A 27971-nucleotide genomic window follows, 5' to 3' on the forward strand; every position below is an offset into this window, starting at 1 on the left:
GAGAAACTCCACACAGACAGTGCCTTGATCGAGAATTGATCTCATGACCTCAGGGCAGGTAATGTTAACCTCTTCACCACCGTGCTGTCCAAATATGTTCATGCATATAATAAAAGTATATTAAATTGTATTTATTTCATTATAAGTCACCATCTTAGTAAATATTGCCTATAATGTCAGCTGTGAATTATGTGTAAGCTGGTGGTATGAATATGAAACAATGTACAAGTTACGACAATGTTACAACTGCCAATATGAGCACTTTAATCAAGAAAAGATATGCTGAAGACGTGTATTAATACCTTGGCAAATGATAGCCAACCATATTGAAATAATATGCTTCCCACAGTTGCGTTATGTTATCTGGCAGCACTGAATCTTTTATATCAGAGCCCCCCCCCCCCCTACTCATGTGGGAATAATAATATTTCAGATAAGCCATGTCCTATAGACAGCATGATGGGTTATTACATAATCACTTGACATGGTCTCATATCACTGGTTTGATCATTCCTAAAGAATATATCACAGAGGATACACCTAACAACAGTGAATACATCAAACAAGGGAAACAGTAAGAAGATGCCATTCCATTACCTGTTATCCAGTAGGGTTACTACAATACAGCAGAAAGAGGCTGAATATAGAATCTGGTTTATATATCTGACAATAATAGTTCAAGCGTGTCACTATTACAATAGATGTGTAACGGAAAAATTCGGTTTATTGTAAAAGTACCTAGTACAACTATTGCCGGCCATACACGGTGCAATTTTCTGTTGTTAAGATGTGTTGTACGATTGCCCTTGAAATTCTACATACGATGTTTTCAAAATGGTGTACGATTGATCTTTACGATCATACGATTCCCATATGCGTATGTATCACATTGTACATGATAGATCGCAATCTTATGGTTTTGCCGTAAGATCTACGATCCAGCTCTACGACGGCGGGGATGCGCATCGGCATCGTAAACACACATAAACAACACACGATGTGCACGATTGATCGTTATGATTGATCGCAATTGTACACATCCTGAAAAAAATCGCACCGTGTATGGGCAGCTTAAGAAGTGTTATTTGTTGATACAGATTACAAGATGATCTAATTTGTATATGTTCTGTATTGTATGTCTAGTGCTTTTATAATGGTTTGTTATTTTATACAGGGGTCTATTCAGCAACAGTGACGATGTTGCCCAGAATATTATCGGGTAACATCGTCACAATTTTTTATCAATTATTGAAATTTATGGAAGCTATTTAGCAATATTTTATGCAGGGACAGCGGTGCAGTAACATGCTGTCCCTGCGATGTTACAGAAGGCATTGTTATCGGTTTCTGAATACAATACCTTCTGTTTCTGCTTCTGCGCATACTCAGTCATGCGCAGTAGCGGCTCCAGGCATGGGCAAGCCGGTCCGTTGCCCGAAGCGCCCCTGTATCCGGAGGGCACAGGAAACGCCTCAATACGGCGCTGGGCGCAGCACAGCCTAGCGCCAGCACTGGTCATGCGCTCGGGAAAAGTCTTCGTCCCTGCTTTGAGGTGACCGCCGACGGGTAAGTCCAAATACAGCCTGTCCAAAGTGATTGACATGTGTACACAGGTTATATTAGCCTGAATACATGTATAATTATGTGCTATTATATTTAACATTTATATAATAGCCATCAGTGGGGGACTGCCGGGACTCTAGTCCTGAGCCCGGACATTTAGACAGAGACGGGGAGCCCGGACATTTAGACAGAGAAGGTGGGGGGCCCATTCGTACTGCCCACTCGCCCTCTTGTTTCTACCGCCCGCTCACCAGCCATTAGTACCCCCATGCACTGAAGTGACAAGGTGTCCGCTTTTATCACCATGGCTGAGCAATAAAGTTTTTTTTTTGGCGTGCCGGGCCAGTGCGCGTGTGATGTCATGCCGCTGAAAGCAGGGGGGGTGGCGCAGCCTGCACCGTGTGAGGAGCATTCATACCAGCCAGAAGAGAAGAAGGTAAGTGCCATGTCATGTGGGGGCTGGCAGGTTGAGATAGAAGGGGGCTGTCTGGCAAAGATAGAAGGAGGGCTGGCTGGCAGAGACTATAGGGGGGCTGGTTGGCAGAGATAAAAGGGGGGGCTGACTGGCAGACACAGAAGGTCTGGCTGGCAGAGACATAAGGGGGGGCTGGCTGAGTGGCAGAGACATAAGGGGGGCTTGCAGAGACAGAAGGGGGCTGGCTGGCAGAGACTGAAGGGGAACTGGCTGGTAGAGATATAAGGGGGGCTGGCTGACTGGCAGAGACAGAAGGGGGCTGGCTGGCAGAGACTGAAGCGGGACTTGCTGGCAGAGACATAATGGGGACTGGCTGGCAGATATATAAGGGGGTTGCCTGGCAGATACATAAGGGTGTTGGCTGGCAGAGACATAAGGGGGCTGACTGGCAGAGACAGAAGGGGGCTGGCTGGCAGAGACTGAAGGGGGACTTGCTGGCAGAGACATAATGGGGACTGGCTGGCAGATATATAAGGGGGTTGTCTGATAGAGACATAAGGGGGCTGGCTGGCAGAGACATAATGGGGACAGGCTGGCAGAGATATAAGGGGATTGCCTGGCAGATACATAAGGGTGCTGGCTGGCAGAGACATAAGGGGGCTGACTGGCAGAGACAGAAGGGGGCTGGCTGGCAGAGACTGAAGAGGGACTTGCTGGCAGAGACATAATGGGGACTGGCTGGCAGATATATAAGGGGGTTGCCTGATAAAGACATAAGGGGGTTGGCTGGCAGAGACATAGTGGGGACAGGCTGGCAGAGATATAAGGGGGTTGCCTGGCAGAGATATAAGGGGGCTGGCTGGCAAAGACATAAGGGGGGCTTGCAGAGACAGAAGGGGGCTGGCTGGTAGAGACGGAAGGGGGACTGGCTGGTACTGGAGAGACAATATGAGGCTGTAGTTGCAGAAACACGGGGGGGGGCCTTGCCTGTTCTTTTCAGTCCCAGACCCAGCAATTTCTGATGGCGGCCATGATCACCGCAAAGCATGGACAGAGACTGGGCAGAGTTACAAGTTGCTGCAGGGACTTATGGGAGATTTCCTTTTGTCCCTGCAGTTTTTGGGGCATTTAATGTATTTTCTTCATATAATGCCATTCTGAGATGGCGTTATATAAAGTAAAGATTATTCGAGTAATTTAACGCTTTTTGCTTTGCTGAATAGCAAAAAGCGTTAAACCACTGTAGAGATCAATGGGTGATCCCTACAGTGCGGTACTCAGCGAGATGGGAATTAATAATTGCGTTATCTTCTCCATTAACCAATTGCTGAATAGTGGATTTACATAAAAAAATGCGGAAATTATGATTTCCGCATTTTTTATGTAATAAAATCATTGCTGAATAGACCCCAAGGTGTGTACACGTCTGTTTATGTGAACGTACGAAAACTAGGTACCTTGTCTCTATCATGTCATAGAAATAATTAATATCAACACAGAAGTCTAAATCCCAAGTTTTTCATTTTGTTCTCTGCTTTACATTATACCCAGCGGGAGCTTACAAAACAGTTCTATAAAACCGATATGACACGTATAGATGCACGGAAAATTGTCACCCTGCGGTGAAGTATAGTTGCTAATTTAAAAAAAATAAATAAAACTATGCTATGAGGATACAGCTACGAACATGGTACGTTTGCAGTTGTTGAAATGCATTTAGCTCTTGGACTACATAAAATCAATAAGACAACTGAGAGTGATACATTTTTATTGTTTTATCTTTACAAGAGGTTAGTTAAATGACGGTAGTGCAGCTTATACATAATTTGTCCAAATAAAGTGTATTTAACAACTTATGTTTTTATTGCATTAAAGTTTACCTGAATTGTTAAATCCACTAGCACCAAATTAAATGTAGGTGATATAAGATTTATTTACTGTATAATATTTCAGTCTTAAGTTGGGTACACACCTAGCACATATATCTGCAGAATGAGTGATCCATATCTGTGGATGATGGTCGTTCATATACACTGTACAACCATCATCTTCTAGGCAGCTGCAGGTCCCGCTGGCTTGGGTGCGGGTCGTCGGTGGGTCCACCCCCTCCTCGCGGCTGCCGCAGCATGTCAGGCGGTCTGCAGACCGTCCGTACACACTTGCCGATGGACAGATTTATCTGCAGATATATCTGTCCATCGGCTGTGCAGCACAGCCGGCGTGATATGTCTGTGATGTCATGTTTATGTTAATCAGCGCAGACTCGAGCACAATGATAAGCAGAAAAGTGTTCCTCCAAAACTTGTACAGGGCAAATATTTAATATATTTAACCATTTTAAACATTCTATATTAAGTGCTAAATCCCCGGTGTAATAGTACTGAACACACAGTCATAGGAAATGGATGCTTAATGGCAGGTGACGTACAGTAGCAGGTCTTCATAAAAAATCACATTGCTGCTTAGTGAGAGGTTGGGTGCTTAATAATAGCACAGCATAGTGGCAGGGGAGATGAGGTTAGCTTATTTAGATTATCATACTAATAGTGAGATTTTAAGTTCCAGAAATAATTACAGATAATATTGCTCTATTTTCAACTCGCACTTCAAGTCAAATTATCCTTTTTAATGACTATTTCAGTGTGTCATTTGTCGATTTGGGTAGGCGCCACAGTAAATTTAAAGAACATTTTAAATTTAATTTCTGGCTTATGTGTGCCCATCTTCCCCTAGTTCAGTGTAACAATAAATGTTTCCAGTACCGCTTGCTGTTCCTGAGTCATAAATTAGTTCTTAACACTTCTCAGCTTTAAAATAAGAGGAATAAAAAAAGAGGCAGGTGATTTAATTTTGAAAAAGGAATATACTGTATATAAACTGTGTTTACTGATTTTCTGACTTGAGTTGTCTCCCGTTATGAAACATATGCTGTAGACAGCAGCATCAATGACACATGTGCTGTGGACAGTGACACCCAGTGCTATACTTAGTTAATACTTGCATGCGAAAGGGGGCGTGGTATCGTGCCCGCGAGGTAACTCCCCTTCATATGTGTCATTTTGGGGTCGTGCCCCTGTGTCACACCCCCATTCTCATCACACTGAGGGTTTGCCCAGTGCTCCGGGAGTTGCTGGAAAGCCCCCCAACATCTCCGGACACAGGGGGGTGTGGATGACGGACGCATGCACGCGTTATCTATCACTGCTGCTGCAGCGCTGACCGGTGACACCATCCGAGAGGTTGACACCAAAATAGAAGAGCTGCTCTGTTATTTCAGTATCATCCGCTCAGATGATGTCATCCGATGCGTCATAGTGATGTCACTAGCTGTAGAGTCATCTACACATTGGGGCTGATGCTGAGTTGGACATATTTATGATAGAAAAACAAGATAGATACACTTACTGCAACAAAGTCATATGGGCAAGGAAACTTTGTTAGTATTTGTGTATTTGTGTTAATATTTGTGTGTGTGTGTGTAAATGTGTGTGTGTAGGTTTGTGTGGTCAACTGACTGCAGATGTACTGTAGTAAATGGTTGATGCATATGCACAGCACTACTCATGTTATATTGGAATATTATTTGCTTCTGTGAATGATTTTAGCTCTGGATCTTTAAGTTAACAGATTCTGCAATCAGAAACCTCTCTTCTTTTAATTGCAATGTTTAGTTGCCGTAGCATGATTCAGTAACCGCAATGGATATTTTATTAAAGAGAACAGGAATTTAACAGTGTAAAAAAAAATCCTCATATATCAAGTTGTGGCTCCATCCCCTTGTCGTACCTGGCTGAGATGAGACTGGAGGTGTGGCTTTACTTACAGCAAAGAAAATGTTAAAAATCGCAGCACACAATGGTAATATAATAGGAATGTCCATCGACTATCAATTAGTAAAAAGTAATCAATGATGGATAGTTTTGCCATTGATGGAGGAATTCCAATGGTTCTCCACTGTCAATGACATAGAGCTCCGCAATGTTTTTTTTTTATTTTTCACTGGCACCGGGAAACGAAACTTAGGCCCTGATTCAGAGCCGCTCGTAAGCGGCCGCTCGTTCGTTCTGACCGATGTTCACACATCTGCGCATGCGTACGGATTTTAATACGCATGCGCGAACCAGTCAGTGCGGCCGAAAAACGTTTGTTCGCTATATAGCGAATGCCTGCTATTTTGAGTGACAGAAGGAGACGTATGTGGGTGGTAACAGGGGAAGGTGCTTGAAAACGGGGGTGTGGAATTCGAACGCAGGCGTGCTTAAAGGTCAAAACGGGCGTTTTAAGGGAGTGCATAATTAATACATCAGCGTCATTGACCACGTCACTTGGGTTTTTTTTACTCAGAACTGCTCACAAAATAGCGGTTGAAAAAACCAGCCACAAGAATAGCGAGCAGTTCATACGCTGTTCGATGTACTCGATTAATCTAATAAATAGCGGACATGACGTATGGTGCAAGCGGCAAGGGAGCGTATTTTTCAAAATTACAACCGCAAGTTTTGCTCGCTCGTTCAGACTTAGAGGCGTGAACAGACCGCAATTAGCGAACGGTTCATTTGAATAGCCACCCCTTGTTTTAGAACGAACGACCGCAAATAGCGAGCGGCTCTGAATGAGGGCCTTAGCTCCATCCTGATGAGACCTGTGAACCCCTGCCCCCTCATCTATATGGCGAGTAGTAGTGCAAGGTGGACCATCGGTGAGTGAAACCATCAAGGGATCCTAGGGATGGCCATCGACCATAGATGATTAACATTCATCGATGATTAACCACCGATGGTTTTGTCATCAATGGTGGTAATACAGTTGTTTACTGCCATCGATAGACAGAGACAAACAATGATTTGTTTCCCCTTCATGTGCCGTGACGCTGAGCATAGCTCCGCCCCTGACATGACCTGCAAAGCCTCGCCCCCACTCCCTGATTGGCCCATATTAAAAAAGGGATGACCATCAGTGGATGAAACATTAATGGTTCACAGTTGATAGTTTCTGACCATAACCAGTGATGGCACCATTGATGGTTAATCCACCGATGGCGATCTCTAAAATATGCTGAAGCTAATGGCTAGAATGTACAGCTAATAATTACCTAAGCAGCTTGGGGCAATTAAATTGCACAAGCAAATATTACTTCTTTTTTTTTTACATCACCTATAAATAAATATGCAGGCTTTCCCTTCCTCAACTGTGCATGAATCAGTCTAGGGCACAGGTTCTAAAACTCGGTCCTCAGGACCCCAAACAGTGCATGTTTACCAGGTCTCCTCACAGAATCACAAGTAAAAAAATTAACTCCACCTGTGGAACTTTTAAAATCTGTCAATGAGTAATGAATACATCTGTGAACCTGCTAGGTAATTTATTTCTGAAAAAAGTGGGTCCCTTTTTAAGCAGTGCGTCTGTAATTTTCATGTATTTGAATAAATGGGTGTTTTTCACATCTGTTTTTCACAATGAAATAATCTGGTGCCCTCATCTGCAACATTCTGAATGACTCCATGTCCAGCAGATCTCTAGATAGATTTGAAGGTTCACATACAGTATGTGGGATAATATATGAGGTGTTCTATAAAGGCACGAAGTTGCAGCCCAAGGGGTATATTTACAAAGTGAACTCAAATGTAAAGCAGCACTAATGTTAAGTGTAAAGCCGGGAGAGAAGCAAGAATCCACTTCGTAAATATACCCCGCGTGTTATTATATCAGTCACAGATCTCTGTGTAACATCTAATTTCAACTATTAACATTTCTTGAACGTAACCAATTATAAATAGGCATGTGCGCCGGACCATTTTTGCCGGATTTGGATTTGGTTCTAATTCGTCGTCCGGCTTTGGATTTGGATTTGCCAAACTGCGGTGACTGGCTTTGGCTTTGGATTTGGATTTGGATTTGGATTTTTTTACAAAAATTGACAAAAAAAGCTAAAATCACATAAATTGGTCTTTTTTTTGTTCCTAGAGTATTATTAACCTCAATATCATTAATTTCCAGTCAATTTAGACCATATCACAGCTTATAATATTGTTTTCAACAGTGAGCTGACTGGTTACTAAGCGACAAAGCAGCGGCACAACGACACAGACACCACAGTATAAAGCACATCTATGACACATTGCCACACAGCAGTGGCAGAAATGAAAAGTAGTGCACCCACCCAGTGGGGTACGGCCAGCAGAATCACAGTACTTGTGTAATACCCTGCTATGTGAAATATTACACCTTACACTGTGCATCACTTCTGCACTGCATGTGCCTGTCATATCGGCAACCTCTGCAGCTGGTCAAGAGGACAGGAGCATGTCACATGATCAGGGTCAGGTGGTAGGGAAGTGACAGTTTGAGGCTAGTGGCAGTTAGTCCGGCCAGAGCGATGCTGTGCGGTGGTGCTGAGGACGGCTTTTTGGAGATGTACCTCAGGCGGAGGCATCTGTGTCCACAGCGCTCCTGTCAGGTCTGCAGAGATCAGGACTTTGATACAGGCAACTGACCTGAGGGATACCAAAGCTGCCAAGGAACGGAGGGCTGAGGCTGACCCAAAGTCTAAGGTGGGAGTCGCCAGAGAATTGATCACAGGAGCCGCTCCACCCCTCATTGTATCTGAGGCTTCATCCTATTCTGTGAGAGTTGAGGTAAATTGCCCCATCCATGCAGCGCAGTGACCCAGTGACTGGCAGTGGGAGAAGGCTGTAGTTCACAGGCAAAGTTTTCACCTCAATATTAAAATTGGATAGTGACACAACTGTATCCCAACAGTGACTTTGTTTCTATAAGGAACTGCAGCAACTTGTGAATCACAGCCAGTTATCAGCTTGTGACAATAACAAGAAGTAAATGATACTAAAGTATGTGCACCACCGCATCAGCTATTTAGTTGCAGCTAATAGGACTATTGTGATAAATGGTGATATGGACTTTCAAGACAGCATATAAGCTTATAAGGATCTAAACAAAATGTATTGCTAGTATTGTTTTACATGTGCTATAAAGTGTTACTAATATAGTGAGTAAGTAAAGGTAAAAGGGAGCAGTTATAAATGTTAGCAGCCAAGGATATCAAAACCAATAGATAGTAGTATAGTTAATTAATTTATACATTGTACTGCAGAACTGTGGAGGTAGTTTGTATATTTGTTTAACTGAAATACAACATTTAAAAAGAACAGGTATCCCAGCATTGCAGTCCTGGACTGGAGTTAAATAAACTTTTCTATTTGTTCATAACAATTGTCGGCACTGAGCTTGGGGTAATGGTGGGGTCCTTGCCTCTCTGCCAGGGTGTGGTCTTAGCTAAGAGTTGCCACAGAAGGAAGAAGTGAGGAGGTGTCTCCATTACAGAGGTAACTCCAGCTTACACCCACTCCATTAATTATCTTCACCTTGGCGGGGTACCACATTTGGCGTCACGAACAGGATCACTCTGGCCGGACTAACTGCCACTAGCCTCAAACTGTCACTTCCCTACCACCTGACCCTGATCATGTGACATGCTCCTGTCCTCTTGACCAGCTGCAGAGGTTGCCGATATGACAGGCACATGCAGCGCAGAAGTGATGCACAGTGTAAGGTGTAATATTTCACATAGCAGGGTATTAAATTTTTTTATTTTTTATTTTTTTGATTTGGAAACTTTTTATTCCTGATCCCTGCTAGTAAACTGCAAAGAAATAACACAAACACTAACACACTTTGCAACTGTTAATAAGCAATTTTTCAGTAACATAACAACTAGAGGACAAGAAACCAATAGAATAAACCTGATTTCACCCAGTGATATCACACGTTAACATCCCTTTTTTTTTTTTTACTTAAGTGTTAAGTGCTAGACCGTCACTTTATTTCCCTGATGATTGAATCTGTATTCCCAACAGGTATCATGTTTAAGGGTTCAGCATTACAAACTTGTGTAACTGGTAAATGTATGAATTTGCCTCATCCGTTTTTCCTGACTGGTCAATGAGGTATTTTGGATCCACCTCATTCCGTTGGTACGGCTTACTATACCACTTCTCAGGTATCACTTCTCTGGATTTCTCCTAAATTTATCAGCTGCTCACGGACCTCTTCCTGAAGCCACGCTGTCCTCTCACGCCCAATACTAATGGAACCTTCACGACTGTGGCCAACTATCTTGTTGATAGCCATCCTTATCAAATTGATCTTTACTAGGTCCTCAACGTTGATGTGAACATCGAAAGCCAGTTCAAGGTCATGCTCCGGCCACACCGCAAGATTGCTGTAGTGCCATCCCAAACCACAGAGGACACCGGTATACGCTCTTCTCAGGTCATCCACCCTCAACTCTATTACAGGAGCAAACAACATTCTGATGAGAGCTGGTAAGTCTGGAATGGATGGAAGCAGGGATGTTTCCCGCAACATCAGCTGAGAACCGGATGTGTTTACAGACAGTGATGCAGCAACAAACATTCTCTGATGAGGGGCTTCTGGTGTGTCATTGACCAATACAGAATTGATGCTTTCTTTCTCAATCTAAACGGATCTGAATTTGGCAATGTTCATCATACTATAAAATCTGAACATATAGGGGTGGTAAGGACCGTGAAGCATAACCTTACTATTTGCACTTCCAAACTGATTATTCTGAGCGCTTTCCAGCAGTTTGTCAATCAGTTCTTTTAGAGCCTTCTCCTTCGTCATCTTAAAGCTTTGCATGTCATGCATATGGCTGTTATCGGCTGAGAACAGCTCTGTCAGTACATCGTGGCTTTGTTTTGATTCATAAGACTCTTCAGCAGACTCTGCATAACCATCGGCAATGAGCAAGTCTCTTATTCCGAGTTCCTCAGCATCTCCATCGGATCGGAAAGCATCAACATGCAGAATGCTGTGTATGACGGAGAAAACTTTTACCACAAATGTGCTGAAGATAATTAATGGAGTGGGTGTAAGCTGGAGTTACCTCTGTAATGGAGACACCTCCTCACTTCTTCCTTCTGTGGCAACTCTTAGCTAAGACCACACCCTGGCAGAGAGGCAAGGACCCCACCATTACCCCAAGCTCAGTGCCGACAATTGTTATGAACAAATAGAAAAGTTTATTTAACTCCAGTCCAGGACTGCAATGCTGGGATACCTGTTCTTTTTAAATGTTGTATTTCAGTTAAACAAATATACAAACTACCTCCACAGTTCTGCAGTACAATGTATAAATTAATTAACTATACTACTATGTATTGGTTTTGATATCCTTGGCTGCTAACATTTATAACTGCTCCCTTTTACCTTTACTTACTCACTATATTAGTAACACTTTATAGCACATGTAAAACAATACTAGCAATACATTTTGTTTAGATCCTTATAAGCTTATATGCTGTCTTGAAAGTCCATATCACCATTTATCACAATAGTCCTATTAGCTGCAACTAAATAGCTGATGCGGTGGTGCACATACTTTAGTATCATTTACTTCTTGTTATTGTCACAAGCTGATAACTGGCTGTGATTCACAAGTTGCTGCAGTTCCTTATAGAAACAAAGTCACTGTTGGGATACAGTTGTGTCACTATCCAATTTTAATATTGAGGTGAAAACTTTGCCTGTGAACTACAGCCTTCTCCCACTGCCAGTCACTGGGTCACTGCACTGTATGGATGGGGCAATTTACCTCAACTCTCACAGAATAGGATGAAGCCTCAGATACAATGAGGGGTGGAGCGGCTCCTGTGATCAATTCTCTGGCCACTCCCACCTTAGACTTTGGGTCAGCCTCAGCCCTCCGTTCCTTGGCAGCTTTGGTATCCCTCAGGTCAGTTGCCTGTATCAAAGTCCTGATCTCTGCAGACCTGACAGGAGCGCTGTGGACACAGATGCCTCCGTCTGAGGTACATCTCAAAAAAACCGTCCTCAGCACCACCGCACAGCATCGCTCTGGCCGGACTAACTGCCACTAGCCTCAAACTGTCACTTCCCTACCACCTGACCCTGATCATGTGACATGCTCCTGTCCTCTTGACCAGCTGCAGAGGTTGCCGATATGACAGGCACATGCAGTGCAGAAGTGATGCACAGTGTAAGGTGTAATATTTCACATAGCAGGGTATTACATACTCCCTCGCTGAAAATATGCGTGTCCTCACGCTATTACTTAAAACATCTTATATTCATATTTCATAAGAACATTAACTATTTCACACATTAAATTCACAGGCTAATGTCTATACTGAACAGGTCTAGTACCTTTTGTCCTCTTTCCAAACTTTCCCAAAACCTGCTGCATAATTCAATGCTATCTCACTGGAACTTATTTTAGTATGCTCATGGTCTGGGAATTTATACTTTGATGGAACAGATGATGGCATATTTTTGGCTAGACTGCATGATTCCCCCAACCTCAACCTCTCTGCTATGGGTGGGTCTGAAACTCTGCTTGTATCTCGCTTGTATCCAACTTCACATGCATCTTGCTTGTGGTAGGAATCCATTGTGTAATTGTTTTCATCTCCTCGTGGATGCCTCTGAGGTATTGGCTCTTCAGAGGAAGATAATTGATCTGTCCTCTGTAAGTGCTGACACGTCACTCCATGGTACTGTTCCATCTCTGGGTTAACTACCTCTTCCTTGACCGTATTTAATTCCATGTCTGGGATAATCACCAGGCCTTCTACTCTAGACTGCTCGACCTCTGAGTTTAACTCCTCATCTATATTCTTAAATTGATCACTATCAACAAGCACGGGAACACTAGGATACTGTGATAGATGTCTATATGGCTGCCTCCACTGATTAAGGCGTTAAACTTCATGGTAGCTGCACAACTCCATTGCTCGCCACAAATTATTGACCTCGTCGATGGCCGCATTTTGCAGATCTTGAACTCCAGGGCCTGAAACAGAAGATCCAGCAGACGACTGGGAATTTCCCTTAAAAGGTTCAGATCAATTTTTGACTGATTTCCATAATCCACAAAGAAAACCACAGCTGCTTTTCCGGAAATATACAGTATCCGGGCTCTGTTGTACTTTGTCAAGTCAAAATTGTGAAATGGTGCCAAGCAGACTAGATCTGGATGAGGCCGTCTAGATAAAGGCACCATAACATGGCGATTGATTTCTACGGCTAGTTGTCAGAGAACATCCAAGTTTCTTTTATCAAACCGGTAACCCCAGAAATGGCCAACTTCAACCACCTCTGTAACTGTAACAGACAAAATGAGTCCAGATATGGTTTCTGACAGTTCTTTAACAGTCTGAGAAATGTGTACTGGTTCGATAGTCTGCTTGTGGAAGTCGACAATAACTCTGGTTAATTTTAAAGGACTGACGTCTTCATTAGAATGTGTTTCAATGGTCTCCACAGAATGTGCATTGAGGGCCAGAGGGATTTTCAACTGTGCTGTCTTGAGTGCCAGGTGGACTGCTGTAAGAGTCTTGAACCGCTCAGTTGAGTTGCGAGAAAACTCTACGAAAGCTCTTGACCCATCAAATAATATAGCTTTCACTTGCCCACACTGTCTGAAGAGAGATTGTATCTGCAATATTGGGCCATCGACGAGGTCAATAATTTGTGGCGAGCAATGGAGTCGTGCAGCTACCATGAAGTTTAACGCCTTAATCAGTGGAGGCAGCCATATAGACATCTATTGAGGTGAAAACTTTGACTGTAAACTACAGCCTTCTTCCACTGCCAGTCACTGGGTCACTGCACTGTATGGATGGGGCAATTTACCTCAACTCTCACAGAATAGGATGAAGCCTGAGATACAATGAGGGGTGGAGCGGCTCCTGTGATCAATTCTCTGGAGACTCCCACCTTAGACTTTGGGTCAGCCTCAGCCCTCCGTTCCTTGGCAGCTTTGGTATCCCTCAGGTCAGTTGCCTGTATCAAAGTCCTGATCTCTGCAGAACTGATAGGAGCGCTGTGGACACAGATGCCTCCGCCTGAGGTACATCTCCAAAAAACTGTCCTCGGCACCACCTCACAGCATCGCTCTGGCCGGACTAACTGCCACTAGCCTCAAACTGTCACTTCCCTACCACCTGACCCTGATCATGTGACATGCTCCTGTCCTCTTGACCAGCTGCAGAGGTTGCCAATATGACAGGCACATGCAGTGCAGAAGTGATGCACAGTGTAAGGTGTAATATTTCACATAGCAGGGCATTACACTTGTTTACATAGTGGGCTATGGCCCAAGGAGTCACAGTGCACAATCTTATTCACATTACACCGCACATAGGGCCTGATTCACATTACACCATAAAGTAGTGTCTCTTATTTATGTTAAGACACACAGTAGTGCCCCTTTTACACAATGCCCACAGTAGTGACCCTTTTACACAATGTCCACAGTAGTGCCCCTTTTACACAATGCCCACAGTAGCGGTGTCCCTTACACAATGCCCCCAGCAGTGGTGCCCCCTATGCAGTCCCTTTAGTAGTAGGGTCCCCTATGCAGTGCCCCCAGTAGAATGCCCCCCAGTAGTATGCCCCCCATTAGCAGGCCCCCCCAGTAGTATGCCCCCCATTAGCATGCCACCCAGTAGTATGCCCCCCATTAGCAGGCCCCCCCAGTAGTATGCCCCCCATTAGCAGCCCCCCCAGTAGTATGGCCCCCCCAGTAGTATGGCCCCCCCAGTAGTAGGCTGCCCCAGTAGCAGCCCCCCCAGTAGTAGGCTGCCCCAGTAGTAGCCCCCCCTGTAGTATGGCCCCCCTGTAGTATGGCCCCCCCAGTAGTAGGCTGCCCCAGTAGCAGGGCCCCCCAGTAGTAGGCCCCCCCAGTAGTAGTAAGCCCCCCCAGTAGTATGCCCCCCCCAGTAGTATGGCCCCCCCAGTAGCAGGCCCCTCAGTAGTATGGCCCCCCCAGTAGCAGACCCCCCCAGTAGCAGACCCCCCCAGTAGTATAGCCCCCCCCAGTAGCAGGCCCCTCAGTAGTATGGCCTCCCCAGTAGCAGACCCCCCCAGTAGCAGACCCCCCCAGTAGTATAGCCCCCCCAGTAGCAGACCCCCCCCAGTAGTATGGCCCCCCCCCAGTAGCAGGCCCCCCCAGTAGTATGGCCCCCCCTCACCCCCAGTAGCAGACCCCCCCAGTAGCAGACCCCCCCCCAGTAGCACCCCCGGCCCTTGCACAAGTAAAAAAAAAAAAAAAAAACTTACCTGAATCCCCGCTCCCGCGCCGTCCGCTCTGCTGTCACACGCTGAGGAGGGAGCCGGAAGACGGAGCTCATGTGTGAGCTCCAGCCGGCTCCCTCCGTGCAGCAGCCAATGAGAGTCTGTGTGACTCTCATTGGCTGCTGTAACAAACACACAGCTGCCGCTGGCGGCTGTGTGTTTGTGTCTGTGTAGGGCAGAGCGCTATCACAGCTCTGCCCTACACAATAGAAGCCCTGATGTCGGATTCTCTAGTGAGAATCCGAAATCAGGCGGCCGCCGTTCGGCCCCGAACGGGGACCCGAGTCAGGCGGTGAACACCCGAACAGGGTTCGGGTGGACTGGGATCCCCAATGTTCGGAGCAGTTCGGATTCCACAGAATATATATATATAAAATCAAATGTCCTGACTGACTCACTGACTCATCAACGTCCAGCCCAAACTCTGGACCTAGAAACATGAGGATCAGGGAGTATACTCCTTCCATGCAGAGGCATCATCGGGTCAGGTGACACCCGGTGTGCACTCTGGATACCCCGGCACACAGAAGGCCAAAAAGGGGATGTGGCCTAAATAAATAGTTGTGGCCTTGTTGGGGATCCCAATAACATCACTCCGGGGACAGGCCAGCATCACCGGAGAAATGTTTCTTCTCCCTGTGCAATGTCCTGACTGAATATCTCATAGTGGCTGTAGCACAGTTCATATTCAAACTTCAACTGTCATGCCAGGTGCTGCCAAACATCACTGGCAGTTGGGGTGGCTCCCCTATTTGAATAGTGAGGGAAGGGAATATGTTACTACAGAGGAGAGAGAGGAAAATGTGTTACTACAGTACACAGGTGAGGGAGAGGGATGTCAAATGTGCTACTACGGGGTGAAGGAAGGGAACGTGTTACAAAACAGATATGGGAGGGGAATGTGTTACTACAGGGGTGAGTGGGGGTAATGTGCTACTAGAGAAGTGAGGGAGGGGAGTGTGTTACTCCAGAGGTGAGGGAGGGGAATAAGTTACTATAGGCATGAGTGAGAGTAATGTGTTACATGTGTGAGGGAGGGGTTGTATTTCTACACAGGTGAGGGAGGGCAATGTCGAATGTGTTACAATGCTGGCGAGTGAGGGAAGTGTGTTACTACATAGGTGAGGGAGTGGAATATGTTAGTACACAGGTGAGGGATGGTAATGTCTTACTATAGCAGTGATGCATTACTATAGAGGTGAAGGATTAATGTGTTACTGGAGTAAAACCGGGTACATCTGCTAGTAACATATACATATACATATTTTAACAACACTTCTGTATTATACTTTAAATTATCAATAGAAAAAAGTAAATACAAACATTCTCAAAGAAGTGTTACTGCGTGATATTATAGGCAGCACAAATAGGCTTCTGTCCTCTCATAGACTGTCACTGGCAGAAACTGTTTCAAGATGTTTGGTCACCTTCACATTTATATAATATTTAAGACAATTCCCTGACCTACTGTATAATCTAATTAAGTGACTTTACATAGTCATCAGGGCTAGGAGTGGCCACAGGGTGTCCGACCTTCTCCCATTCTACTCTGAAATCTTATGATGTTGGTAACAATGAGAGTGCATAAAGCTCTGATAATGTGAATGTTGGATGATTACCAAATATTCATATAAACTTGTACAAGCTTCCCAAAGACGCTTGCACTGCAGAGTAGGAGTGCTGAGCGATTCACAATTAGGCAATTAGAAATTGAACACGGAAATTATTGAATACGTTACAGAATCACTTACTGGGTAATGTATTATCAGATCTGAATATGGATTTACAAAGATATCAAAATAGGTTTATGGGGGATTGTGTTACTGACGGTAAGATGGATGGATCCTCGCTTGGAGAGTTGGTGGGAGTTTGGTGTAGGTGGGATATCAAAGTCAGATACTGCATCTAAATTGGTAGAATGAGACGTGGCGTATTACTGCAGAATGTGCGAGAAATAAGCCTCCTGTTCTTAAATAAAGAGGAAACTGAGACTCCCTTAAACATGTTTTCCTATACTCAAACTTCTCTCCTTTTCCAAATGCAAATGTATCAAATATATTACAAAATTCATTCAGTTCAATTCTTTAGAATACAGCTAGAGTATATGTAATAGTTCCCTAGTGCTATTCTCAGCTACAGATTGTCACTGACAGTAAACAGCACTATCCTGAGACATCAGTATGGTAAAAGATAAATAGATGGGGACTTCCAGCTACGTTGGGGTAGGGATCACTCAGTAGATAGCCCATGCTGTCCTCAAATCTTCATAATGCAGCAAACCCCAGTATAAACAGAAGGAGATGACTGCCGTTATAAATACATAAAGAATCAGACAACAGAAGGCATTTATGTATCATGCACTTGCAAATGCACAAATGGTATGTTCTGTTACACCCAAAGGAGGGCATGAGGCAGAGAGGACAGCAGAATGTAAGATGACCATCTGTGCCTCTAATGTTACAGATTGGCATTCATGGCTTACACAGCACTTCTGGTGGTCCAGAATGTCATCACACATCGCCACACACGACAACATGAAATTTATAAACAGAAACAGCTATAATGTCTCTAGCAAATTAGCAGCGCATCTGAGCAACGGGCACTTTTCCTATTATTATCATTCATATTCAATGAGTAAACCTTGTACATTTTACTAAGTGATAAAAAAAAACCATGAATAGGAAAGTGATTTTCTATCATGTTTAAACCTGTCTGTAAGTGATAGCGACAACTTAAGACCTTAATCAACTTAATCACACGCAATGCTCCTGTGAAAATATGCTAATGTCTGCCACAGCTCAGCCAGCATAGAGACGCTCACTACTGCTCTCTCACATCCATAATACCTCACAGTCCTGCGTGTACATCGGTAACATCGAAGCACATCGGCCTGTCATGCACAGTTACAGCAGGTCTGACCCGTCACAGAAATTCAAGGCTCGTCGCACGCAGTAAGTACTCAAGCTGCATATGCAATCACAGTGGCTATTTTATGCACGTCCATGCAACTGCGTTCTAACGGACAGGCGCACCTGCGTTTCTGCAACCACTCCCCGTCACCACCCCCAAACGCTCACGGCTTGTCACTCTGCGATGGATTCCTGTTTGTATGCGTAATCGCAGTGCATGCTCATCCATTAACCTTTCAGCGGATTTGCAACAGGATTTAAAGTGGAGATTTTTGAAAGGCAATACATGGCCGTGTATTGTCTTTAAAATAAAATGACCTCTTTAAATCTTGCTGCAAAACTTCTGGTAGTTTAATAGACACCTAAAATACAGGTTACCCTCTCTTTCAGGGCTCAGAAGAGAAAACCTAGTGGGAACTTGAATCTGGGGAAATAAATATGCCCTCTTTTAAAAAATAAAAAAAAAGTCTGATGAAAAGAATCATTAAGAACAAATGTAATAATATATGTATATAAATATATATATATATATATATATATATATATAAATTAGGGATGTGCAGGCTCAGATAGGTCCGAATTTTCCCGCCAAAAATCATGTCTCAGAAAGCGGCAAAACGTCATCTTTCATGGACAAACATCATCATTCCTGGACAAAAGTCCATGGAAGATGATGTTTGTCCATGAAAGCTGATCTTTAGCCTATGTGTCAGCCAATCAGGGGGCCAGGTCCTGCTGTGCGGTATGTAAGACACCCAGTGATAGGTCGTATTAAGCTCTCTCCTGATTGGCCCAGTTCCGGGAAACCAGGAAGAGAAACAATAACAACTACACGTGGCTAACTAAATGGGAATTGACGCTGTGTGACAAAATAATAATAATAATAAAGCCAGCTGCGGATACTTAGTATACTTGTGGACCAACAATACGAATAGAGAATATTTTAATATATTTATATACAGGTATAGGTGAATAAGTGGTGAACAAGAAGGAGGGAGGGGGGGGAAAGGGGGGTATGTGTAGAGTGTATCGCGTGAATGGAAATGGAATCAGGAACATATATATGAAAGGGAATGAGAATTAAAAAGGAGTTGGTGATATTTAATAATAGATGAATATATTGTGTATTCTTATGTGAGTGAGCTGTTAGGCAGTTGATGGGGATAAACAATAAAAAATAAAGGTGAATAGTGGAATAAAAGTAAGTGAAAGTAGTGATTATTAATTAATCAATGGATAAGGATGATGAAGAGGAATAGGATGTGGGGGAAGGGGGGGAGGGGAAAAGAAGGGGGGGAGGGAAGGAGGGGGGGAGAGGGGCGGGAAGGGAGTAGATGATAATGGGAATAAACCTAGGGATAAGCATGTGAAATGGTGTGGCTGTAATACCTATTGAATTAGATAAGATAGTGAATGATAAATAAATATAAATAAATTATAAAAAATAAATAATGAGCAACGAAAAATTAATACAATATAATAAAATAAAATTAAATGGTAGAAAGGTGTTAGTGAGACATGATTAGTTTAATTCATATAAATAAAAATATATTTAAAAATATATATGAGAAGAATTATGTATAAGTGATGGTAGGTAGTGATAATATTAGCCCGGATAAAAATATTATATAATCTTTAATGGTGACGTAAGAGAAAAATAAATTTTTGAAGAAGAATTGTTCGAATATATAAAAAAAAAAAAAAAAAAAGAAATATATTGCGAAAGAAAAGATAAAGGGCAAAATGGGACTGCAAACTGTGCAGGAAATGATACTGTAATGATTTTATATTATTATAAAAAGGAAGAATAATTGATCATTTCATTGAGTCCGTAAGGACTGACCGTGTTAAGCCTAAATGTCCATTGGCTTTCTCGCTGAAGAAGTACTCTCATAAGATTGCCCCCTCTAACACCTAATCTGACATGCTCAAGACCGAATGCCTTAAGACTTTGGGTGGTCCCATTGTGGTATCTCAGAAAGTGTCGGGCGACAGAAGTTAGTTTCTTCATCTTCATTAGGTCGTTTTGGGCATTTTTGATGTTTCCTACGTCTTCCAGAATCCTCTGTTTCAGTATTCGAGTGGTCATACCTATATATCTAAGGTTACAGCTACATTCAAGGCAGTATACAACCCCCATGGCATCGCAGTTGATAAATTGTTTTAATTCAATGTTGTAGCCATACCTATCCAAGACGTAATCCTTCTTTGTAATGTATGGACAGGCCTTGCATTTGCCACAGGGGAAGGTGCCTCTTAATTTGGGTTTTCTCCTAGCATTGCCCACATAGTGACTTTTTACTAGTCTATCTTGTAGGTTTTGTGATCTCCGCCAACTAAAGGTAGGTTTATCCTGTAGAGATTTCTGTAAGTCATTATCCATCAAGAGGATATGCCAGTGTCTTGTGACAATTTCTTGTAGATCCTTCCATTCCTTACAGAAATTGGTGATGAACCGTACCTGATCTGAATCTTGTTTAGGTTTACTGTTATTAGAGAAGATCAGGTTTTGTCTGTCAGTTTTTAAAGCCAGATGTCTGGCTGTCTTGATCATCTTTTTACTGTAACCCCTATTAAGTAGGCGCGTGGTGAGATCTTCAGATTTTGCCAGGAAAGTCTCTACTGTTGTACAATTCCTTCTGAGTCTAAGAAACTCGCCCTTGGGTAAGTTCTTGATGGTCGGCGGAAAATGTGCACTACTACTGTGTAGAAGGCTATTTGTAGCTGTTTCCTTTCTGAAGAGTTCTGTTAAAAGATGTTTCTCCTCATCTAGGAATAGATGTAAATCTAAGAACGTGACCTCCTCTTTACTGATTGTGTGTGTCAGTTTTAAATTGATGGAGTTGTTGTTATGTTCTTGGATGAAAACAAGTAGGTCGTTGTGGTTCCCCTGCCAAATCATGAAGATATCGTCAATATATCTCAGCCATGTTGTTATATGAAGAGAAAACCTAGTGGGAACTTGAATCTGGGGAAATAAATATGCCCTCTTTTAAAAAAAAAAAAAGTCTGATGAAAAGAAGCATTAAGAACAAATGTAATAATATATATGTATATATATATATATATATATAAATATATATAAATTAGGGATGTGCAGGCTCAGATAGGTCCAAATTTTCCCGCCAAAAATCGGGTCTCAGTAAGCGGCAAAACATCATCTTTCATGGACAAACATCATCATTCCTGGACAAAAGTCCATGGAAGATGATGTTTGTCCATGAAAGATGACGTTTTGCCTATTTCTGCGACCCAATTTTTGGCAGGAAAAATCCAAACTTGGTGGGAAAATTCGAACCTTTCCGAGCCTGCACATCCCTAATAGAAACACACATATGTATCATAAAAGTCCAGCACTCAGTCCGAAGCTGATCTAATGCCGTGGTGTCCTATTCAACATAAAGAGCTCATCTAAATTATATGTCCAGTGAAGGGGACGGCACACCGGGATGTAATCCAAGTTGAATTCCAGATAAAAAAAGGGCTAAAAGAAATAGCCTGCACGCTTCCGATGCTGCAGGGATTTATGCGAGTTTCCCCCTTTTTTTTAAAGTGGCAATTATTTTAAAGGCTAAACCAGCTTAGTGTCGAATTTTAAATTATTGCCACTTTAAAAAAAACGGGTAGTCTTGCATAAATCCCTGCAACGTCGGAAGCTGGCAGGGTATTACATTTAGCCAAGCACATTTAATGCTGCAAAATTATATTGGTGGTATAATATGTAATGTTGCAGCATTAAATGCTTTATTTCGAATTCAACTTGGATTAAATCCCAGAGTGCCGTCCCTTTCATTGGACAAGTGTTGATTAAGAGAAAATAAACTGTCTAGCCTCACTGCCTAGTACAAGTATATCAGATGTAAATGTGTGACGTTATATTGCAGATGGCTATACAACAGATGACATAGAGTTCTATTGGAATGGAGGAGACAAAGCAATCACAGGAGTTGAGAAGATTGAGCTGCCGCAGTTTTCAATTGTTGATTACAAAATGGTTTCAAAGAAAGTTGTGTTTTCCACTGGTAAGAAGTTGAACCCAACACATAGTGGTCTTGGCATAAGCTTTGGCACCATTGGTTTACTTTTGTCTGTGTGTTTTTTCCCAGGTTCTTATCCCCGACTGTCATTGAGTTTTCGTCTTAAAAGAAATATTGGATACTTCATCTTACAAACATACATGCCTTCTACACTCATCACTATTTTGTCCTGGGTATCTTTCTGGATCAACTATGATGCATCTGCTGCAAGAGTTGCACTAGGTAATTTTATATGAATTTCACATGAAACAAACACATATACAAACTTGCAGATATATATATAAATAAACTTGTTGAAAGCTGCACTCCTTAAGATTGAGCAATATTGTAAACAATCAAATAATCTGGTGTCCTCCAATAGGCTATATACATAATAGAGCAACAAATCTAAAATCCATGCTGGCGGCACTCAGGAATAAAACAGACTCACCGGGTGGGTTACCAACATTTCAATGCTGTAATTGGTTGTGCATTTTCGTCAGGTTGCAAGATAAGGGTGAAGGCAAAGGGTCACCACCCTTTGCCTTCAAAACAGCATCAATTCTTCTAGTACACTTGCACACAGTTTTTGAAGGAACTCGGCAGGGAGGTTGTTCCAAACATCTTGGAGAACTAAGCACAGATCTTCTGTGGATGTATGCTTGCTCAAATCCTTTTGTCTCTTCATGTAATCCCAGACAGACTCGATGATGTTGAGATCAGGGCTATGTGAGGGTCATATCAGCACTTCCAGGACTCATTGTTCTTCTTTACGCTGAAGATAGTTCTTAATGACATTGGCTGTATGTTTGGGGTCGTTGTCCTGCTGCAGAATTAATTTGGACCCAATCAGACGTCTCCCTGATGGCATTGCATGATGTATAAATACCTGTCTGTATTTCTCAGCTTTGAGGACACTATTAATCCTGACCAAATCCCCAACTCCATGCTTCACTGTTGCCTTCATTATTGTACCACACTCCAACCCTTTGGCGAACACACTGCCTTCTGTTACAGCCAAATATTTTCAAATTTTGACAATCAGTCCAGAGCACCTGCTGCCATTTTTCTGCACCCCAGTTCCTATGTTTCCATGCATAGTTGAGTTGCTTGGCCTTGTTTCCACGTCAAAGGTACTGTATGGCTTTTTGGCCACAATTCTTCCATGAAGACCACTTCTGGCCAGACTTCTCCGAACAGTAGATTGGTGTACCTGAGTCCTACTAGATTCTGCCAGTTCTAAGCTGATGGCACTGCTGGATATCTTCTGATTTCTAAGGGAAGTAAGCAAGATGTGTCTTTCATCTGATGCACTAAGTTTCCTCAATGTTGCCTGTTTCTTTGTGCTTCTTCAAAAGAGCTTAAACAGCACATCTTGCAACCCCAGTCTGCTTTGAAATCTTTGCCTGGGAGAGACCTTGCTGATGCAGTATACCTACCCTGTGCTCAGTCTTGCCATGGTGTATGACCTGTGACATGAAACTGTCTTACACACCTCACCTTTGTAGCAGAGTTTGGCTGTTCCTCACCCAGTTGTAAGCCTCCTACACAGCTGTTTCTGTTTCAGCTAATGACTGTGTTTCAACCTACATGTGAAAATGATGATCATTATCACCTGTTTGGTATGATTGGTTAATCATACACCTGACTATAATCTTCCAAAATCCCTGACTTTGTGCAAGTGTACCTAGAATAATTGATGTTGTTTTGAAGACAAAGGGTGGTTACACCAGATACTGATTTGATTTAGATTTTTCTTCTGTTCATTCACTTTGTATATTGTTAATAGTTTATAATAGTTTATTTTTATAAATTAACACTTCTATTTCTGAAAGCATTCTTACTTTGCAGCATTTTTTCCACACCTGCCTAAAACTTTTGCACAGTACTGTATATGTACTGTATATATACTGTTATATAAATTATACACAGATGGAAGGTACTTCATTTAGTCTAAATCACAATCCTGCATGGTCTCTAGGCATGCTGGCTTGCGCTGCCCTCTTCTAAACCTGGAACTGCGCCTATGATGGTGCAATATTTTGGAGGTGCTTAGTGCAGTGCAATTGTATGCTTCCCTCTCTCTTTACACCATTAAATAGGATTAAATGCAACCCATGTGTATATATTATATAAATCAATTTAGTACTCACTAAAGAGTTTTGTCGCCACACCAATTTCATATCATGAAAATCCCATTCCCAGCTCGATATAAGGTGTGCCCTATATCTAGATACAAGCATACTTTGCAAGGTGACCTTCAGGCAGCTTGTTACCAAAGTTTCATTGCCTGCCCTACTCTTTCCTTTGGTTTGGAGAACCAATCAGATTGGACGTCTGAGGAAGAGATATCACTAGGGTCCTGGGTGAGGTTTGCATATTAATCCAATGGGAGCTGAATGGGGGAAGTCAATAAGTGCTTTTACAAAGTGTGTTCCATAACCTGGAGAATCCCTTGAGCTGCCGAATTCTGTAGCATATTTTCCTTTATCACCTCAACTACTTTTTTATTTAGCCACATTGGTCCCCTTTTCATTCTAAAACTTTTGTTGCCATGAGTTATTTGCCCACAACAAAGTGTTTTTCAGAGTGTCCCATTTGGCTTTTCTTCTTTTCTGTAAATGAAAAGTATCCCAATCAGCTTTAATGTGCCTGCATTGTGTAAAATTGGGCTTTTTATAATTCACATTTCTTTTGATACATAAAAATGTTTATTAAAAAAACAAACCAATAGTTACCATGTTTTAATTAGCTATTATTATCCTTTATATATGGCGTCACAAAGGGGCTCACAGTGCACTCCAAAGTACATAAGCACAAACAGTGTTAAACAAAACAAGACAAAAAATATAAAAGACCTTCAGTACAAAACGCTGCAGAACACGGGATCATAACCATTGCTACCTATGCAGTCATAACACCCACAGAAGTAGTTCAGGCTGTTGAATCCAAATGTTTGGTGCCTTTGTGGGACAGTGGGAAGGGATGTGATGGTATAAGTGAGGAAAAAGCACATGAGGGAAGAGGGCCCTGCTCGTGAGAGCTGTCAATCTAATTATTATTATTATTAAGTCCAATATAAACCCCCCTCTAGTTGAGTAAAGTAGTTGTTTATTCGAATTAATAAAATTTGCTGTCTCTGTTGGAGCACTAGATTTATGTCCGCTATCCATGAATTGGGGGGACAGACAGGCAACATGTCATGCACATACCAATGTACTGTAAGCACTGCAAGAAGTTTATTGGCCATAAATGAGTTCTTATGTGATCCATGATTTTCTATATTATTAAGATTGAACACTCTATGCAAGCAAAATAGGAGCAGATTCTCAAAATGTGTATACAGTATATTATAAATATAAACATACTTATTATTGCTACTTATCTTACAGGAATAACCACTGTGCTGACAATGACTACTATCAGTACCCATCTCAGAGAGACCCTACCAAAGATCCCTTATGTGAAGGCTATAGACATCTATTTAATGGGGTGTTTTGTGTTTGTGTTCTTGGCGTTGCTGGAATATGCTTTTGTGAACTACATCTTCTTTGGAAAAGGTCCTCAGCTTCAGAAGAAGGCAGCAGAAAAGGCAGAGAAAGCAAGTAATGAGAAAAACAAACTGGAAATGAACAAAGTCCAGGTAATAGGAAACATACTATACTCTCTCACATGTGTGAATGCTGTTCTTAAGCTACAAGTAGTAAATGGCACATGGTAATCCAATAGCCAGTTTATACTGCACAGTTGCATTTAACAAAATTTCTTAAAAGCACGCCTACAGTATTTTCCCATTTTCCTTTTATTAGACTAATGGGTACTGGGCCTGATTCAGAGACGTATGCTAATGCCACTGCAGCTGCACATTTGTATGCAGTGGTTGTGAGAAACTATGCAAATGTCGCAGCCTCCAGGATTTGTACGAGGGCACGTCAATAAGTAAGGTAACAAGACCTCTCACATGTGTAATGTTCTCTATTTCATTCTAATTTCCCACCAGGCCAGAGCACGTAGATCACTGCTTCCCCTCGTGGCCACTAGACTGCGCTTCATATCAGCCATACTGTCCCAGCATCAGTTGTAAAGGTGGCCATACAGCTGCGACGGATCGTCGCAATGCAGGGATGCGATCGGAAATCTCCCATTGCCCATTGGAAACTTCCGATCGCCCACCATCTATGTTCTGCGATCCGTCGCCAGATCGCAGACATTTGCCATGTTAAATGTCCGCAATTTGACGATCACGATTATTTTTTGATTGCGATTGTCAAATCGGCAAAATCCAACATGTTGGATTTCTGCGACCCCGCGTTGCAGCATCACAGGATTGCGGCAATCCATCGCAGATAGATGGGGCCCATGAGGTGGAGGGGCTGGCGGAAACATGGTCACACATTAAGGTGCAGATAGTGGTCAGGTTTCTGCATCTAAAGGGCACATCAGCAGCTGAAATTCATCACCAACTTGTGAAGGTGTACAGTAATGACAGGTTCCGGACTGTAGATAGACAGTAATTAGATAGACAATGTCTAGGTAGACACCAGATGTTAGACAGACAAAAGTTCGACAGGGACAAAAGGTCAACACACAAAAGGTCGACATGTAAGAAAGTCGACAGGTACAAATGATCGACAGGGTCAAAAGGTCGCCAGAAAAAAATTGGATGACACATGATTTATTTATTTTTTTTAGGGTTAAGTTTGGGGTTAGGGTTAGGTACTTACCGGAGGGTTGGGGTTAGGCACTAGAAGGGACAGTTAGGGTCAGGCACCTACCCCGACGGTTAGGGTTAGGCACCTGGATGGAGGCTTAGGGTTAGGCACCAAGGGGAGGGTTAGGGCGAATATTACGACTAGAAAACAAAAAAGCATGTGTCAACCATTTTTGTTGCAACCTTTTTACCCTGCAGTAATATGTAGAAAGAAAAAAGGGGGGGCGAGAGGGGAAGGCTAAGGGGGGGCTAAGAAGAAAACACTGCACCAAGGTCAGCAAGGCTCTGTCAATAAGGGATTGCCATGTAGATAAATCTGTTGGCCTTAAAGTATACAAATATACATGTGAAACAAGGGTGCTCTATGAGGGGCCGTTCAAGTCAAAATTACAGCTTTCTGGATATGTCATATACCTAAATTATTGCTTTCTGGATATGACGTATGCTGAAATGTATATGACGTATGCTGAAATGGATATGACGTATGCTGAAATGGATATGACGTATGCTGAAATGGATATAACGTATACTGAAATGGATATAACATATACTGAAATGTATATGACGTATGCTGAAATGGATATGACGTATGCTGAAATGGATATGACATACTGAAATGGATATAACATATACTAAAATGGATATAACATATACTGAAATGGATATGACGTATGCTGAAATGGTTATGACATATACTGAAATGGATATAACATATACTGAAATGGATATAACATATACTGAAATGTATATGACGTATGCTGAAATGGATATGACACATGATGAAATGGATATAACATACACTGAAATGGATATGACATACACTGAAATGAATATAACATACACTGAAAAGCACATGACAGTGCCAGCCAATCACAGCTCTCCTATATAAGCAGGGCTCCTGGAAGGAAGAGCAGGAGAACAGTGTGGCAGAGCTGTAAAGTGGAGGTGAGTGCTAACACTATAGTCAGTGGTGTAATAACTTTTGCTGTGCTGATGATGGTAATGTAACACATAACTACTACTGCATGTACTATTAGTTATAGCTGCAGATAGGAGACTGCCTCTTTTCAGCTCTTTCTCCTGTGAGGATTGTGCTCCTGCTGCAGGCAGGTTATGTATAAATGGTACTTTCACTTTCCTTTCTGTCCTCATTCTCTCTCATCTCAGCTCTTTCTTTACTCTCCTTTCTCTTCTTTCTCTATGTCTGATTTCTTGACAGT

General features: G+C 42.5%; 1 protein-coding gene and 1 pseudogene across 2 annotated transcripts in view; one reads left to right on the forward strand and one right to left on the reverse strand.

The window, feature by feature from the left end:
- GABRB1 (gamma-aminobutyric acid type A receptor subunit beta1) overlaps positions 1–27971 on the forward strand; it is a 594351-nt gene that overhangs the window by 544696 nt on the left and 21684 nt on the right. Inside the window, exons 6-8 of one of the 2 annotated variants that reach the window (XM_088450554.1) lie at positions 21909–22046; positions 22131–22283; positions 25433–25683. In XM_088450554.1, the coding sequence (XP_088306680.1) occupies positions 21909–22046; positions 22131–22283; positions 25433–25683 (542 nt within the window). The remainder of the gene's footprint in view (positions 1–21908; positions 22047–22130; positions 22284–25432; positions 25684–27971) is intronic. The other variant, XM_088450555.1, reaches the window with a different exon arrangement.
- LOC148501412 (ATP-dependent RNA helicase TDRD9 pseudogene) lies at positions 9817–13583 on the reverse strand (annotated as a pseudogene).

Source organism: Taudactylus pleione, unplaced genomic scaffold (genome assembly GCF_031769625.1).
Source record: "Taudactylus pleione unplaced genomic scaffold, aTauple2 ptg000519l, whole genome shotgun sequence".
In the NCBI taxonomy this organism is placed as follows: domain Eukaryota; kingdom Metazoa; phylum Chordata; class Amphibia; order Anura; family Myobatrachidae; genus Taudactylus; species Taudactylus pleione.